This window comes from Eucalyptus grandis, chromosome 6, assembly GCF_016545825.1.
Source record: "Eucalyptus grandis isolate ANBG69807.140 chromosome 6, ASM1654582v1, whole genome shotgun sequence".
Lineage (NCBI taxonomy): Eukaryota > Viridiplantae > Streptophyta > Magnoliopsida > Myrtales > Myrtaceae > Eucalyptus > Eucalyptus grandis.
Genome location: NC_052617.1, coordinates 10,125,304 through 10,144,045, shown reverse-complemented (window position 1 = coordinate 10,144,045; position 18,742 = coordinate 10,125,304). Strand labels below are relative to the sequence as shown.

The 18,742-nt window shown below is 40.5% G+C and overlaps 2 protein-coding genes, 1 long non-coding RNA gene and 1 pseudogene across 11 annotated transcripts; 3 read left to right on the top strand and 1 right to left on the bottom strand.

Annotated features, from left to right (window-relative positions):
• Window positions 1–259: 259 nt before the first annotated feature.
• On the top strand, window positions 260–2,367 carry LOC104451400 (annotated as a pseudogene).
• A 2,443-nt stretch (window positions 2,368–4,810) lies between these two features.
• On the bottom strand, window positions 4,811–8,869 carry LOC104448256 (hypothetical protein). Of its 9 annotated transcripts, none has more exons than XR_005552257.1 (3): window positions 7,493–8,869; window positions 6,110–6,234; window positions 4,811–6,014 (listed from the first exon to the last, which is right to left on the bottom strand). XR_005552257.1 is itself a non-coding variant. In XM_010062072.3 (2 exons), exons 1-2 carry the CDS (start codon window positions 8,746–8,748, stop codon window positions 6,189–6,191), a joined length of 1,302 nt encoding a protein of 433 aa, XP_010060374.2. In that variant the 5' UTR covers window positions 8,749–8,869; the 3' UTR covers window positions 4,811–6,188. The 9 variants fall into 9 exon arrangements, 2 of the variants coding, with proteins under 2 accessions (XP_010060374.2, XP_039171772.1); XR_005552253.1 differs by having other exon boundaries at window positions 4,811–5,476; window positions 5,601–6,242; window positions 7,493–8,868; XR_005552252.1 differs by having other exon boundaries at window positions 4,811–5,689; window positions 5,873–6,242; window positions 7,493–8,868.
• LOC120294299 (taxadiene 5-alpha hydroxylase-like) lies at window positions 5,178–6,006 on the top strand. Its single transcript, XM_039314312.1, has 2 exons — window positions 5,178–5,501; window positions 5,743–6,006. Exons 1-2 carry the CDS (start codon window positions 5,178–5,180, stop codon window positions 6,004–6,006), a joined length of 588 nt encoding a protein of 195 aa, XP_039170246.1.
• A 7,273-nt stretch (window positions 8,870–16,142) lies between the features above and the next one.
• Window positions 16,143–18,050, top strand: LOC108960503. Its single transcript, XR_005551731.1, has 2 exons — window positions 16,143–16,674; window positions 16,989–18,050. It is a non-coding gene; the product is annotated as an uncharacterized LOC108960503 (long non-coding RNA).
• Window positions 18,051–18,742: the final 692 nt, after the last annotated feature.

Here is an 18,742-nt window from a genome sequence, read left to right as displayed (position 1 = left end):
CAGAGTTCACATCAATTTTTCCCTGTTAGGTCAGTCTTATCCTAAATGTTTTACTCATCCGTAATTATCAATAAAGGGTCCACTAAACGAGACAAATCGGCAGAATATTTAATAAAAACTCGTATCAAAGTGGGTGACGTTTTCTGCATCCCACGTTGCTGAAGGAATATACCGCTTAAAATACTAGATGAGGAACTGACAAGTATAGAGCTATAACTCTCCTGCTTTCCCTCATTACACACACATGCCCGCACCAACAATGAACATTCTGATCACCCTTCTTCTTCTTCTACCAGTTCTCTTTCTGTTAAGCTGGAGAAGGAGAATATCATCAAGAAAGCTACCTCCGGGATCACTGGGAATCCTGGTTATAGGCCAAAGCCTTGGCCTACTCCAAGCCATGAGGATAAACACAGGAGAAGAATGGTTCTGCGAAAGAGTGAGGAAGTATGGGCCAATCTCAAAGCTCACTCTCTTCGGCAAACCGACAGTGTTCATTCATGGACAAGCAGCAAACAAGTTTGTATTCCATGGAGACAGCAGCATGGTTGCCAACAAGCAGACATCATCCATCCGTGCAATTCTGGGAGACCGTAATCTGATGGAACTCAGTGGCCAAGATCACAAGTGCATGAGAGGTTCTCTCATGTCGTTCTTGAGACCAGAATCCTGAAGCAGTACGTGGGGAATATGGAAAAAGAAGTAAGAAAGCACATTTAGTTGCATTGGCAGGGCAAGGAAAAAGTTGCGGTATGTCGATATTCTGTAAATTCTGTGTCGCTTTTATCTGTTTGAGGCATATTCAATACATAGTAAGTTTTAGATACACATGGTGTATGGACTCATAATCTCATTTGACTGTGGTTCACACTTGTATGGCCTCTGCATGTATGGACTATGAGAATGAATGCGTAGACTGGGAGTGCACTTAATGTCTTCAATAAACGAAAGCAAAGCAGAGTAAATCACACTTAAAGTTTTGATTTCCCTTAGGTATTGCCCCTGATGAAAAACCTTACATTCAACATCATATGCTCTCTCCTCTTGGTTTAGAGGAAAGAATTGACAAAGAAAAATTCTTGCAAAATTTTCAAGAAATGATGGAGGGGATGTGGTCAATACCTGTAAAACTGCCGTTCATGCGCTACAATCAGAGCCTCGATGCAAGCTACAGGGTGCAAAATCTGTTGAAGATACTTGTATAAGAGAAAAAGGTGAAACTAGAGCAGTGCACTGCAACTCCTCATCAGGAATTGATCACAAGCTTGTTAAGTGAGCGCAATGAAGAAAATGAAAGAGTAGTGACTGACAAGGAAATTTTGCACAATATCATGCTTATCATGGTTAATGGACATGATACCTCATCGGTTCTCATAACTTTCATGCTGTCGTTTTCTATCTAAGAATCCGGCTATTCATAAAGCAGTTTTTCAAGGTACACATCCTCTATTTCTGGCATCTTTTAAATTTGTAGAATCTGCATAGAGATTCCTGCAGCCCAGAAAGGAAGGAAACTAAAGCAAAGCGACGAAAAATATGTTCAAACTCAGTTCACTCTGGAACTATGACCCAAGCCGCGTGAGGATAGTGAATGGTCTCTATTTTGCTGTTGGAAAATGGAACACGTGCCAAATGTAAGGAAAATCAATTCATAAATTTGGCGAATTTCCAAAGCCAAATGTCAAACTCTAATAACGAAGCTCGGAAGGATGATCCTCCCCCTTGTTGCGACAAGTCATAAGCACCTTTTGCTTTTGCAGAGCAAGAAGATATAGCAAAAGGCAAGATTTCAGAAGAACCTTTAACTTGGGAAGACCTTGCCAGGATGAAGTACACATGGAGAGTGGCAATGGAAACTCTGAGAAAGGTTCCACCTATTTTTGGTGGCTTCAGGGTAGCCTTGAAGGACACTTACTATGGTGGATACCTCTTTCCTAAAGGTTGGCAAGTAAGGATGCATACAACTTTTCCTCTCTCTTCAAATGTTTGCTCATCTGCTATATATTCTCTCTATCTATGAAAACAGTCGATTTACATACATTTGGTACATCGTGTGTGATTTAGATCTTTTGGTCATCAAACATGACACAAATGGATGAGACCATATTCTCGAAGCCATCAAAGTTCGATCCCACAAGATTTGAAAACCAGATGTCAGTACCACCCTACAGCTTTATTCCTTTTGGAGGAGAGCCTCACATATGCCCAGGAAATGAATTTGCAAGGATCGAAACCCTTGTTGTAATCCATTATCTGGTCACTCAATACTCTTGGGAGTTATGTTTAGATGATCATTACATTAGGGACCCCATGCCAGTACCTACTCAAGGACTACAGCTTCGGATTGTGCTGAAGAAACAGAAATGAAGTACGATTCTTTCCTTGACTGTCCAGGATTTCCACCATGCCACCTTTTCAGGACTTAGCTACATCAAACTTCTTCATTGGTGGATGAAAGTTGAAACACCATTATTAACCCAACAAAGAAGCCAACGCTTTGAGAAACTCTTCTGGACAGCATAACCAAGTGCATTGTACCAATGGTGTATGTTTTCATTTTATATGAAGCTATATGCATGTCGTCTTTACAAATTTGACATTTAGCTTGATTGCCCAGTATCCATGCAATCTTCCATCGAGGCTGGGACTAGTTTCTTGATAGATAGGTCCCTCGATGTTGAGCCCAATGCCCAAGTGCTTGGGCTCAGGTCTTGATGATCGTGCCTGAGTACCTGGCTCTTGTACCAAAACCACCAGTGTCCAAGTTCGGGTCCATCAAGGCAAGCCACAAGTTTACAGAGGTTTGTCTTGGGATCTCAGCACCATGTCCAGTATTTGACTCCCATATGTAAGTTACTAGTGTTTGAGCCTAGGTGACTAGGTCCATTGAGAATAGGCCTGAATTCACAAAGGTTGGGCCTAGGACCTCGGTACCTGTGCCCAAGTCCTCAATGGCAATGCCTAAGTACCTACTTTAGCACCAAAGTCATTGGCACTCAAACCATAGTATAATGGCCCAACCCAAACCCATGTGTTTAATAGACAAACTCAATCCATATTTCTTCTCTTCTCAAGATATTTCACGTGAGAGCAATCGACTAACAAAATAAGAAAAAGAAGAAAAGAGAGGGGGCTCATTCGTGAGAAGGAAAAAGGGGGAAGAGAGAAAATTTTTGCATGCTTATGGTCCAAATGACTTGTCGAGTCGAATCAACATCGTTTTGCAATGTCAAAAGATGATTGAAACTTCTAACTGTCTATTCAAAGGGATTGCTGAAAGTAGAGGCTTGAAATTCAAATCAAAGGTTACTATTCGCAACCCGATCAACATGTGCGACAAACTTGAAAATTTCGTTTCGGGCAAAGTGTAAGCTCAAATTTAGACTTATAAAGTGCTATAACTTCACAGCATCTAAACTATCAATTTTATATGTATACCGCTTGAAAACTGCCCAATCAAACATAGGAAGTTATAATTGATCTAAATCCAAATTTCAAACCCTAACTTCAGCGATTTTTTTAAATAGACAATTAAAGGTTTCGATTACTTACCAATGTTGTAAAATAGTGTGGATTTGGCTTGATGAGTCGTCCAGATCGTGAGTGCATGAAATTTTCTCTCGTCCCCTTTTTTCCTTCTCACGAACGGCTCCCCCTCTCTTACCGTTTTTTTCAATTTTGTCTGCGGCTTGCCCTCACATGAAATATCTAGAAAAGAGAAGAGGATAGATGGGCTGAGTTTGTCCGACATGGGCTTGGATTTATTGGGCCATTATATTACACAGGCACTGGTTTGTCAAGGCCATGCTTGGCTCAATGGCAGCCAAGGTTAGGTCCCTTGAGGTTGGACCAAAGATCTCGGTACCTATACCTAGGAACCGAGCCATGCCCAGTTTCATGGTGACTAGGGCCAGGCCCATGCTTAACTCACTAGTGCTTGGTCCTGGTTCCTTGGTAGTTGGGCCCACGTCCCCTGAGGTCGAGCCAAGACTCTAGTGCCCGTGCTCGGTTACACGACTCTCGCTTCTACGTTATCAGCACCCAAGCTGGGTTCATCAAAGTCCAGCCCATATCCTTGGTGCTTGTTCCCGAGTTCTGGTGGCTAGGCTAGAGAAAGGCTAGCTCCCGCTATTAGGATCTCAATTGCTCGGTACCTCTTATATCAAATGAATTGTGCATGTCTTTTTGGTAAAATAAAATTGGACACTAGAATGGAATTAGAATTATGGTGCAGAGAAGTAAGATTTTCGCATCACTGGTAATATATCAATTTGCATAGGAACAATTGTTCCAGCTTTCACCGAAAATGAGATCTCTTCACTTATCAGTCTTCGGACCTTATGGGTTGGAAAAAATGAAGACTCCATTCAGAATAATTTTTCACTGCAGTTTCCAAGAATCCCACCTCCATTTCCATCTCATATTCTTCACATTCTTCTTTTTCTTTGCCCCTCTCTTGTCGACTGACTTGTTTGATCAACAATCGCGGAGGATGATAGCGGACAATGTTAAGCTTTTCGAGTGGAATTCAGGAACTGATCCTGTTCCTCCTTTCAATCATTCCGATCTTCAAATTTCAACAACCATGGTCCATTTCTCATTCTAGGAGTTTTGTTGTATTTTACGCTAACACATTAAAAATTGGTTCTCAGTTTCGCTCCATTCCGTTAAATTTATGATAGTGACCGGAACAAATTTAGAGTAACATACATCCGGGCTCAACTCCGCTGTCACGACCAAACAAGAGGTCTCATCCATTTCTTTCTCTGTTAAGTCAGTCTATGTCAACCGCAACTTTGAATAACGCACCTGGCACACGAAACAAATTGGCTAAATATTGAACAGAACCTGTATCAAAGTCGATGCGTTTTCTACACAGTAATCGTCATCGCCCGTTCCAGAAGGAATCTGCCACCTAAAGTGCTAGTTCAGAAACAGACAAAAATGGAGAGCTATGATTCTCTTGCTTTCCCCTCATCACGTACACACCCACACATACCCACACACCCACACACATGCCCGCACCCACAACAATGAACATTTTGATTATCCTTCTTCTCTTCCTTCTACCAGTTCTCTTTTTATTAAGCTGAAGAAGAAGAGGTTCATCATGAAAGCTACCTCCGGGTTTGTTGGGAATCCCCATTATAGGCCAAAGCCTTGATCTGCTCCGAGCCATGAGGACAAACATGCAAGAAGAATGGCTCCATGAAAGAGTGCGGACGTATGTACCAATCTCGAGGCTCTCTCTCTTTGGCAAACCAACGGTGTTCATTCATGGACAAGCAATGAACAAGCTTATATTCTCTGGAGACAGCAGCGAGATGGCCAACAAACAAACAGCATCCATCTGCGCGATTCTGGGAGACCGAAATCTGATGGAACTCAGGGGCCAAGATCACAAATGCGTGAGAGATTCTCTGAAGCAGCAGGTGGGGAAAATGGATGAAGAAGTCAGAAAGCACATCGAGTTGCACTGGCAGGGCAAGGAAAAAGTTGCGGTACGTCAATATGCTGTAAAACTCCCACAGTTGCTTTGATCTGTTTGAGATATATTCTATACAAATCAATTTTAAGGAACGTATGCTGTATGCACTCACTCCCTCATATAACTGGTGTTCACACTTGTATGGCCTCTGCATCCATTGACTATGAGCATGAATGCATAGACTGAAAGTGCGCATGCTCTCTTCAACAAACGAAAGCAGAGTAAATAACATTAATGCTTTGATTTTCCTATAGGCATTGCCCCTGATGAAAAACCTTACATTCAACATTATATGCTCTCTTCTCTTTGGTATGGAGGAAAGAGCAGAAAGAGATAAATTCTTGCAAAATTTTCAAGAAATTATAGAGGGAGTGTGGTTGATACCAGTAAAGCTGCCATTCACGTGCTATAGTAGGAGCCTCCATGCAAGCTCCAGGGTCCAAGGTCTGTTGAAGGAACTTGTACAAGAGAAGAAAGAGAAACTAGACAGCGCACTGCCACTCCTCATCAAGAATTGATCACGTGCCTTTTAAGTAAGCGCGATGAAGAAATTAAACGAGTTGTGACTGACAAGGAAATTTTGCACAATATCATGCTAATCATGGTTGCAGGACATGATACCTCATCTGTTCTCATGACTTGCATGCTGTCTTCTAATAATCCTGCTGTTTATCAAGCAGTTCTTCAAGGTACACATCCTCTATTTCCGGCATCTTTTTTGATTAGCTGAATCTGCATATAAATTCCTGCAGCCCTAAAAGGAAGAAAAATAAAACTAAATGAAGAAGATATGTTTATAATAATGAATCTATTTTGCTAATGGAAAATGGACGACTTGCCAAATGTCAGACAAATCAATACACAAATTATTCAAAGTTTCCAAAGTCAAATGTCAGCTTTGATAACAAAGCTCAGAAGCATGTTCCTTCCCCCTTACTGCAAGTCATAAGCGTCTTTTGCTTTTGTTGAAATGATTTATATCTTTTCCAGCACAATATATGTGATTTCTCTTTTATCCTATAAAATAGATAAAGACAGCAATAAAAGTACTACGGGAATTTCCACATGATCGGGTAATAAACAAGAGAACTGATTTTGTTCTGTAACTTAATCGAGTAGATATTCTAGAGGGCGGTATATAATATTCTCAAAAGACATAAATATAAGGAAATAAGATGCTAAGTAATCATTTGCCTTATCAATTGGTAAATTATAATGAAATAAACTATGTTATCTCTCCATGTAACAATCGATTAAGGTGGACAATTGATGATTCTCTACATGTAGTTAATTTTATTATTGGGTTAGATCAGTAGCTAGGCTAGAATTTCTGAAACCCTAATTATCTCGAGTGCCTCTTTCCTGTGTTAGAATTCAAAACACTCCTAATCATCACCATCGGGCTAGCGAAAAGGTGATCATTCTTGACGTGAAGTGATAGCAAAATAATTTCGTAATTTCTCTCTGTTAAGTTTAAATTGTTTTACTCTTTTATTTGAAATCTAACATGTAGAAAGGAAATAACTAAGCTAAATAATACAGAGTATTTTGAGAAAGGGCAATTTCTATCTAGATTCTGACATGTCAACACATTGATACAGTTACATATCTCTGTGTATCACACAGGTCATACTCTAGTATTAGATTGAATTACAGCATAAAAAGCTTAAGCAGATACTTTGATACTCGACCCAACGTGCCTGCTGGTAGTCAATATTCATAAACAGATAAGAGAATCACAGGGCAGAAAATCAGTGCATCTTTAGCAAATTCAACTTAGAGACATGATTAAGAGGGAAAGGACCTAGTTTGAAAAAGCTAATGCAGGCGATTACAATGCATGATATTCTGGAAAACCTTGAGAAGTGCAGAAGATGGGACAGCAGAGACTTCAGTGAATGCAAATTCAACAGGCACAAATAATCAATCCAATTATGCAATATGAACCGGAACAGAAAATTGCCCAAGAGCTCATTATGGCTGGATAAGCAGGAAGAGGCTTACCCTGAAGTGGATTTACCCAATCTTTCATCTTTACATCGTCTCTGATCATTGACCATTGACTCGAAAACATCTAACAGTTGATCCAGCCCCTCCAGACTGCCCCCAACTGCCTTAATCGTGTAAATGACACTCTCAAGAGTGGACAAACATCCAGCCTTAGGCTGACTTCTAACTTCTCCGTACAAACTCATCACCTCCAAATCCAACTTCAGATGAGGCAACAACTTCAACCAAGGATTCTCGCTATACATTCTCTTTGCCTTCATCCACGTGCCATCCAGCACAATCAAGTTCCTGACTTCAAATTCAGCTGCCCTGAGTTCGTCAATGCTGAGTGCATTCTCGGTCGGAAACAGAAGCACTGACCCTCGCGGCACCTTGAGCACAAATTCCTCATATTCTTCGGGCTCCAAGCTCAGATTTGATACAAGGTTTTGTGATTTCCTAACCACAAATCCATTCGACAGAACATCACGAGCTGACTGGCAATCTAATATGGCATCGAAATCAGCTCCTTGGTGGCCGATTCTAGACATCCAAACATGGTCTGTCGATTCGATAATCCCCTTCTTGCCCATTCGAAAACTGATAACAGGTTTGCTAGTACCTCTAGACACGACTCCACAAGCGCGCGAGTTCTGCAGCGCCTGGGAATCCTCCGAAACTTCCACACCGTTCGAGGCAATCGAACCGCAGTTCCTATCATCCCCAGGACAATGAGCTCCATTCGATTCGACGACCGAACTAGGGTTTCCCACCGCCACTCCAGATTGCTCCCCATTTTGGACACCCAAATCCGCGCCGACCAATCCGTGGGCGCCGATTTCGGCGTACGGCTCGAGCGGCGAGATCGAGAACTCGGCGCCGAAGTTGACGTCGGAAACGGCGGCGACGGCGACGTTCTTGAGCCCAAGCCTCAAGATTCGAGTGGAATTGAGGGGGTGCTTCCGCTCCAGGCTGTGCTGGAGAACGGTGACGCGGACGGGGTGATCGAGACCCGGAGAATGGATCCGAGCGCAGAGGCACGTGCGCGCGGGCTTGGAGCAGGACGGACAGACGGGCCGCTTCGGATTGGTGGAGCGAGCCGTCTCCGCCATCTTCGCGGAGCCGCGGCGGACGGAGGCGGAGATCCGGCCGGGGAAAGTAGGGAGCTCGAGGAGGAGGAGGGTGGTCGGGGACGCGTATTGAAATGGGCTCGCATTCGGGTTCGGGAACGGGTTCGCGAATCGGATTCGGGTTGCGAAATGGACCCGCATTTTTCCAGAAATTTGGAGATGATTTTTGGGAATCTGAAAGAAACAGTAGGGGCCGGAGCGCGCGGGGGCGCTGTTTGGCCAAAACGGTCGAGCAAATGGTTTTGAATTTGCTAAAGAGCTCGCCGGGGACGGCCTCTGTGATTCAAATCCGAAAAATGATGTGCGGAGGCCAATCGATAAGAATTGCCGCCATCAGGCGAGGCTGGATATCATGATAGCGACCGAGTGGTGGAGATTGTTCTCGTGGGTTTATCATGCCATGAGACGGCAACCCACTGCGGCGATGGCCGAAATCATGACGATGAATGACCGAAATCATGTATCTAGACCACAGTAAGTATCACTTAGATGTCCTAAGCTTCACATTCCAGCTGCCAATGATGCTGTAAAGCTTCACATGAAATCGCCTTCTTGGAATTTGCATGAGTATTGTCCAATTTCAACCTGGTGAGGAACTTTTTGCTCGAAAAGAAAAAAGAAAAAATTTTGGTCGATGTTTCGGGTTAGCCAAAGAACAGTGGATCTGAATATCTAAGAAGCCAAGGGATTAGAAGAGCCCACTTCTTATCCGGCTTAGAACCAAAAGGAAAATTTATTATTATGATTGATCTTTCCAGAATAATGCCTCCTAAAAAAAAGGGAGAATTATGGGCAATATTGCATTTAATCTGTTTGTGTTTAGAAATGATTTTAAACATGATATTTCAGCAACATGAGTTCTTTTCTGCCTTCCATGCTCATCCACATCAGTGGGGGTAGGTATCTTACGGACATGCCTATATTTGTTTTGTGGATAAATAAACTCTTATGGAGCAGGAAACGAGAGTTTGGAACTTTCTCGAACTAGAGGAGAAAAGTTTGTTTCGTGAAACATGGCAATGAAAGAGCTATGTGGTGTTTTTGCTGGAATCTCAAGTGGGTAGAATGTTTCTTTGCCCACTTGACAATTGGCTTATAAAACAGAGAAGTAACTAGTTTTTTCTAAGGAGGAGATGGAGGAGGTGATGATGGTGGATCTGGTGATACTGAGGGAGGAACATTGAACTATGGTGGTGGATTTGGTGCATAGAAAACCATAAACTGAAATTTATCATACTCACCAAGAGTATCAACGGAGGGATCTCCGTTTAAGTACCTTTGGTACATAGGATCCTTTGGCTTTTCGTGCTTCCTTCAAGGTGGAGGTTTTGCAAATAGATCTACCTCGTTAGGAGAATTTGTACAATAAGAACATTGACAAAAATGATCCAAAAAACAGCGACCATATCGGTCTTTGTAGTAATGGACAGAATGTCCATCACTTTTGAAGTATTTAATAAGCTTTTTTGGATCTGGCTCGGAAATTGACTCAGGATCACATGGTTCAATCATGAAGAGGGTCTGAAAGATAGAATGACTCTCTTCTTTTTCATTGTCGAATTTGATGGAAACGGTTCCATCTTTCTTTCTGACAAACTCAGAGTCCTATGATTGGAAATGCTTGTTATTTTGATGCAACTTTTCATAGTTAGTGATCCAAGTTTCGGGGAGAAGCTTGGCTAACTTTTCTTTCGGGATCTGCCTAGGAACATGAATTCAGGATGCTTGATCATTCTGCATGGAAATGAATAGGGCATCTTCATTCCCATTGTGGAAATTTAGGTCAAGAGCATGGTTCTGTACTCGATAAACCATCTGGTAGTGCAGTGTTGCTGCTACAGAGTCGGCAGTTTAGGGAGCTCCAATGAGCTGAACCTGGACTTTTAGAAAAGAGAGCAACTGTTGGTCTAAAAGAGCAATATTGAAGTTTGGATACAAAGTCACAAAACTGTTCCAGCATTCAAAGTGGTTTGAACAGTACCAATGCAAGCATACTGATATTCTAGGAATTTGGTATCCAATAGAGCAATTCTTGCCACAACTGGCAAGCCTTTACAACCATGAAAAGTAAGAGCAAGGCGAACAGCTCCATAATGCACATGAGAATATCCTTACTGAATCCACTATTTGGGAAATTTTGGAGGAATCTGAAGAGTAACAAAGTAATCCTTTTCAGTGGCAGGAATGAGATGTTGATTGAACTTGGAAGACTGAACGTACTCTTTTACTTCCTTCAGAGTTTGGCGAATGAGTTGATGTATGGAGCGGATGGGAGAAAATGATGAAGTGGGTTTAGCAAAAGCAGAATAGGGGTTTATCAAAGGAAGTTGGGTTTCAGAAATCTTAGTTTCATCGCTAAGAGAGACTTCATAAAGATAGTCTATCTTAGAGGCATTTGAAATACGAAAATCTGAAGAGGTTGAAGAAGATGGAGTTACAACGAGAGAAACAGGTGCTTCTAGTATTTCTAGTTGATCCGTCATGATGTGAAGAGATCTTCTCAGCACTGGATTTACCTACTAAGTGCATTGAATGGATATCATTACAAATGGAACAATTCTCAATGGGCTTGTGAAGCCTTTTATGTCAACAAGTGTGCCGAGCAAAATCGAGGAAAGATGAGATTGGTAATTAATTACTAGCCTCTTAACATTTTCCTCAAAGATGATAAATTCCCTTTACCCTCCAGAAACTCTCTTTTTGCTGGATTATCCAAAGTCCAAATCTATTCCAAATTTGATTTCAAAGCCGGATTTTGGCAATTGAACATTCACCTTTAAGACAGACCCAAGACAAGGTTTTATATCCCAAACCAGCATTTTCAATAGAAAGTTCTTCCTTTTGGCCTAAATGTTGCATCATCCCTCTTTCAAAAAGCAATGCGACAAATTTTCCAACCAATCTTATCAAATGCAGCGGTATACATTGATGACATTCTGCTCTACAGTCCTGATGAGTAGTCACACTGCCAACTTCTTGAGTAGTTCGCTGAAATTGTTAAAAAAACATGGGATCATGCTTTCCCAAAGAGAGATGAACATCGCTCAGATAGAAATTGAATTTCTGGGTATGCACCTTAATAAAGGGACATACTATCCAAGGTCACACATTGCATAGGAATTGTTAAATTTTCTGAAAAAACTTCACAACAAAACAAGTTCAGCAATTTCTTGGGATAATTAATTATCTTAGAGATTTTGTTCCAAATATTGCAAAACTGCTAACTCCACTACATACAATGCTGAAGAAGAATTCCCCACCTTGGGGATAATCTCAAACTAAAGCAGTTGTTGAATTTAAGGAGATTATGTAGGCTCTTCCTCCGTTGCAAATCCCATCAACAGGAAAGAAAATTCTCCAGAATAACGCTAGTGATGAATACTGGGCCGCCATCCTGTTCAAAGAAATTGATGGTAAGAGGCATTTGTGTGCCTACAAAAGTGGAAAATTTTCCCAAGCTGAAATGAATTACCATTCCACTTTCAAAGAAATCTTAGCAGTAAAAAATAGGATAAAAAAGTTCGAATTCCATCTCATTGCTCATCACTTTCTGGTAGAATTGGATATAACATCTTTTCCTCAGATGACCAAATTCAAAGAGAAGTGGGTTCCAAATTCTCAACTATTTCGATGGGCTGAATGATTTTCAAAATACTATTTTGAGACCAAACATATTGCTGGAAAGAAAAATGTGCTTGCCGATTTCTTATCAAGACCAAAAGCACCAGCAGCAGAAATCAACATGTATATCATGAGGCATGCTTTTCATACTCTTCGTCACAATGAAAAGTACAAGATTGAGAAGATCAAAGACTGGCCAAGCTGGCGATACCCTTAGGAGATCATTGAACAAATCCAGAATAACAGCCTTACTGAAAATCTAGATAAACTCATGTGGCAATGCCACACAGATTTGTTCAGGCTCAATGGAGGTTCGATTCTTTATCTTTTTGGATTAAATGCAGATTATCCGTTCATACATCCTCTTATCTGGAAGGAGGATGATTTTCCTAATTAACTTCGATAGTTATTATGGTACTTAACCAATAAGTACTTAATAGCTATTGAAATTCCAACCAGAAGGTTCATTGCCAACCTCACTAGGATATTTGGACTCGGCAAAGGAAAAATTGAGAATAAGAGTGACGGAAACCTCTTAGATTTCCTTAACTAGTTTTATCCTCCAACTCACTAGAAATGACTCCTGCAGAAAGAACAGAGAACCACACAACCAAACCCTAAGGTCCATACTATTTTGTTCTTCCGACGACCATGGGCTTTTCTTACAAACAATGGCAATATTATCAATGCCCCCCTGAGCATAGGTACATCATCCTATAAACTTGTTCCACTCAGTGCAAAAGCTTGAGTTCATAAGTCATATCCAGGATTTGTTGGTTGATGTGAACACCAATACCGAGAACTCCGAAAAATCTTGTGCCAATAAAATAAAACTATTCCTGAAGATCCATGGAACTATAATGTACCCACTACATGGGATTATTATGATCTAGCATCAGAAGCCAAGCACTTGAGGAATTCAGACAAGCCGCATCATCACAAGAGCATGAAATGGCAGACACAAATGACATTGCACAGTCCTCTCAAGACCCCTATGCTAAATGGGGAGATCCTTTTTCCCAAGACCCCTATGACTAAGGACTTTTGTCTCTATCCCAAAACATGGACACATCCCACTATGCAGAGCCATCCAATTGGCCTCAGCCAAGCATTCTTGCTAACACTACAGACGCCGACAATACAGACTGGGCACAAGAGGAAGCATTCGCATCTACATCATATCAGCTGAACTAGATCCTCTCACCAGAAGACCTTGAAGCACTTGAACAAAAATATGATGAACATCTTCTAGCAACAGTGCACAGCTCAGATGATTCGGACTATGACTACAATGGTCGTGACGGACGAGATCACTGAATAAGACCAATGTCCATACAATTTCACTGTAACAAGTTACTGTTCATTTTTACTGTAGTAGTAGGCTAGATAAATCATTGTTCACTGTCACTATTCATACCGTGCGAATAATTCCCTACCGAGATTTTCGAAAGCCTCTGTTTGTTTCAAGACTCGTGAGCTTGGTCCTTGTCTGTGTGTGACCTCTTATTGCCTATAAAAGGCAAGGAGGATGTAATGTGTTGGGCAAAGTCCTTGAAGTAAAGTGAGTGTTTTTGAAATTCTCTCTATGGCTTTTTAAACTCGTCTTTCCTTTCCAGCCTGGTAAGATTCTTTGAGAAATGGAGCTCGGATAGTTAGAAATGTTACTATCCTAGTTCTATTTGGGTGTCTCTAGGCTCTGAACTAAAGGGCATAGTGGTTTTCTGCTTAAAGGCTGTCCCTGAAAGGCTTGAACTGGAGTTGTTCGCCCACTGTGGGAAGACATACTTGCAGAAAACTGACTTAGTCATCCCTGGTTCTAAGTCTAAGTCCATTCGATGGTACTCCATGAACTAATATACAATCACCTCATTTGGGAGTATGATCATGCATTAGACTAGGAGACATTCCAATTATTATATGAGACCGATATTTCTCAAACCTAATCAATTGTGCCACTTTGACGGTCACTACTCAATTGAATCCTTGAAACTCTCTCATACTATGAATATAAATTTATTTCTCATATACACCATATACATGTCATTTTGACTTTAGTGATAGGGACAATAAATCACCAAAATCACATATCATGTTAATTATATTATTTTATTCATTAATAAAAATTAATCATATATATATAGAGGCATAAGGAAATAAAAAAATCACGCTGCTTCCTAGAATTTTATTTTGATTCGAAATTTGTGGTGATTTATTTGTGATTTGAAAAAGTTGTATCTGTAGCGATTTATTTTATTTTACTTTTGGGATTGAGATGCTTCTTTAATCTTGCTAGTACAAAGACTCTTTATCATCAATCTAATGAGATTTTCAATGATTTTGTTAGTAGAATTCTGAAATTTTGTTCATAGGATGCATTATAATTACATCTATTCACGAAAAGAAAATCGATGATCAAAGGTACTGATTATATTTTGTATAATTCAGAACTTCCATGGTCAAAGATAGTGATTTCCTCTGGATTCATTACCTTATGTTAGCCGTGACACAGAAAACTAAAGAAGAATCATTTAAAAGAAATAAAAATTGCGTAGCTTGGAATGGAATGACTTAGGTGAACCGGATATCCATATTTCCTTATGGGGAATAAATCCCAAATTTGTCTATTGGCAGTCTGGGGATTAATTATTTTGCATCTTTTTCGGAAAAGAAGAGGATGATGATATCATCAAGGCTAAAGTGGTGTGATTTACCAATTGTCTGCTAAAGCTTTTTTTATGGCGACCATGGATCATTATGCTTCTCTGGAAATAAAAAACAACCTAGTAACCAGTTGCATGTTCATGTATGAATCGTCTGTCATTGGTTGATAAAAGGAAAGATCCTCAGAAAATTGTGTAATATTAGTCACGTCTAAGATGACGCGGTTGCTCCTCATCCCTCCTCCTGCTCGTAGTTCTCTCTCTCTCTGATTTCGCGTGTTTCAATTCCGATAGTTGACGCGCTACTCTCTTCATTTCAATTGGCGGTGTAAAATGTTTATCGAGTGCGGGATATCCTCCAGTATCACTACACCATGAAGCTTCACCTTGAATGGCTCTTGCCCTGCACAATCTTTTCATGTAGAGAAAGATTAACAGTGTACACAAGTTTTCGGCTCTACATTATTTCTGTCCTATTTTGATGATATGTGGCAATTGGCATTTTCTGTTTGTCATAAGTATACTAATTTGTGGTTTTGCAGTATTAATTCAATTTAATGAAAATTAATAAAAATGTAAATTTATCACAAATGTACCAAACTAAGGTTTTTTTTTATAGTCAAAAGATTAATCTTTGATAAAATTCAATCAACACACTCTCTCTCACCCCCACACGAACTTACATTTGTGATGAGTATCAAATTTAATCAAGAATCGTATTTATATCAATAGCTATCCAAATGTATTAGACTCTAAAGACGGGTTGGACATTGCAATCACGACGCCAAAGAAGAAAGTTAGTAAGAGTGGTCCGCAACAAAAAGATGCCTATCTCCTCCCTGAAAATGGGCTACAACAAACAAATTCATCTCTAATGACTTCTTTCTTTGATAGAGACATCAGGAAAAAAATTCATGCTGCTTTTTAGAATTGTATATCGATTCGAAATTTGTGATGATTCATTTATGATTCAAAAAAATCGTCTCCATAGCAATTTATTTTATTTTAGGGATTGAGATGCTTCTTTGATTTTATTTATTTTTATATAAAAACTCTTTATCATAAATCTAACGAGATTTTCAATGAATTTATAAGTAGAATTCTGAGTTTTTGTGCACGTAATGCATTAAATTGCATTCATACACAAAAAAAAAAAAAAATGATGATCAAAGGTACCGTTCATACTTTGTATAATTCAGAACTTTGATGATCAAAGATAGTGAATTCCTCTGGATTTATTACCTTATGTTAGCCGTTCTAACATGCGTAAAAAAATGCATTATCATTAGTAATTACTATACCGCGACGGCAACTTCGATTCACCTGAAAAGATGGCCGATCCTCCTCCCCACCGACCTCCCCTGCTCCCCAAACCCTAGCGTCCGGCCCCCACTCCTGCGAGGCCCCCTTCGGCAACGGCTTCACTCGCCACCTCGACCTCCTCTCCGCCGTCGACGGCGGAGGAGGAGGCCGCGGGGGAGCATGGTTCCGGTGCTTCACGCTTGAGAGCTCCATCTGCGAGGGGAGGGCTGCCGAAGATGTGGCCGGAGAGGATCAGGATGGCGGTGGGAGGGGAAAGGTGGGACGGCGTGATGGGGAGGAGCGAAGAGGAGGAGGAGATGCTGGTGTTGGAGGACGGCGCGTTCCAGATCGCCGAGGGCGGGGGTGGCCGCAAGTTCTAGTTGTTGTTGGAAAAAATTATGTGGACCAGGGTAAGCGGCATCCGGTTCGTAATTTGATCGGGTCGATTCGTGTCGTCAAACCAGGAGAGTCGCGGCGCGATCAGGTTATGCTTTTGATCGATCTGTTTATCCTCGTCTCCGTTCTAGTTGTGTCAGTTAGAATCCAATTTATTGGAATCTGGAATTTACTGATGGTCATGGGAATTCGACATTGCGCTTTTTATACAGTTATATGGCAGAGTAGGATGTGATGATGATCGATGGCTATGGAGCTCCGAAATTATGTCATTTTTGTTAGGGGAGTGCAATACAATTGCTATGCATTTGTAGATATGGAATTTATTGAGTACTATTAGAGTTAGGGGATCAGTGATAATGAAAAGCTGAATATGCTAACAAGTGATTAATTATCTCCTAGATTCTGGGAAAGATGGGAAACTCACAGATTGGAAAGATCTAGATTCCAGGTAAATTCAGTTGGACTGGTGGTCTTCTGTGGTAGCTCTTTCCATTCATAATTGATCATGGCTGCGCAGAACCAATGGTTGTTGCAACGCTTGAGATTCTGGCTAAACTGAAATTGCAATTGGCTGATTATGTATTTCTTAGATTCTGGGAAGGATGAGAACAAAAGTTTTGAGGATCTAGAGTCTAGACTGATCTGGTTGGACAGGTGGTTTTTTTCCTGCTAGCTGATTATCTATCGTTTTATGTGGAATATTTCTACTCCTCTCTGTTTTCTCTTCTCTTCATTCCATTTTATCTCTCTCTTAATGTTATCTCTCATGAAGCTGCAGTGGATCAAGGAGCCAATAATTCTTATCACCTGCTTTGAATATTCGAACTTTTTACATGGTTACTGATTGGTACAATGCATACATTTCCTCCACGGTCACTGATTTACCGTATCGACCTCATGTTGTCTTTGTAGACGGCCATTGCACGGTATGAGAAGGATGCTTTGATCTACAAATTCATGTTCTGGTGCTTGTGATTTCTGCGTGTGTGGAATAGTCTTGGGGGAGTATGAAATCATTTGTTCTCTTCCTGTTTATAGCATAATGGGTGCATACTACACCGTTTTTAGGTGGTACCACAGATTTTAGATAAAGTGGAAATTGGATCTATATGTGACATCATGCTGTTACAACATGGAGTATCCTGAAGCACAGTAAATCAGCTTCGGTACAAATGGAAAGAACCTTTGTTCTCTTTGTTTAGGGATTGTAGTGGGATTAGAGCAAAGAATTTTGGACGTGTGTTTCTTTCGACAGTTAGTTGTTGATAGAGGATATAGATTGATCAAAGTTACCAGAATTATCTTCAGTCAAAAATCTGTAATAACTTTTTGAGTTTAGAGAGAATAATTATTAGCAAGGAAACTCAGTCTCTCTTACCATCATTATTCTTTCACAGTGTAACATTTGTATCCCATTTTGAGGAGTATGCTTGATATGCATTTTGTGCAAGTTCATTGATAGTTTGAACTTTTGGCAAAATTGAGTGTTTAACATGGTCTAAGTGCTCCACTCATGATTTCATTTTGTATTCCTCTTTGTTTGGTCAGTGTGCTCCTATTTTCAGCTATTGTGCTTATCCCCATCAATGTGGTTGTATCCAGGTACTGGATAAAGCACAGCTGATATCGAGGGTGATGTTAAGAACCATGCTTACAAAACTGTGGGTACCGTTCCTAACAGTTAAGCTTTTGACAAAAAACAATTGTGTAACATGTGACAGAGTAGAAGAAGGAACTATGTCGATTCAGTCCCATGCTGTGAGGATTTAGAAACCTTTAAGTTTCCTTAACAGTAATTAACTAGAAAAGGTTTTCTGATAGGCTAATTTGAAGTGTTATTTCTTAAAAATTCCTTTACTCCTTGAGAATATTCAACACATTGATGATATACCAATGGATTTTTTCACCTTTGTGCTAGAGTATTATCTCGATCACGTAGTTTTTGCTAAATGATGAGATTCTCATCTCTTTTTTCCCGGGGATTCTTTTTTTTTTTCCCCTTCACTAATCTGCCTAAACATTTGTGGTAATAGTAAAGGGCCTAGCTAAATGGATCCTTTCCTTGCCATTACAAAGCAAGTTCATGTTGTAAATGTTCTCCAGGGCTCAATTAAGCAGGCGAAGGCTCTTAATGGCAAGCTTGCATTCATCTA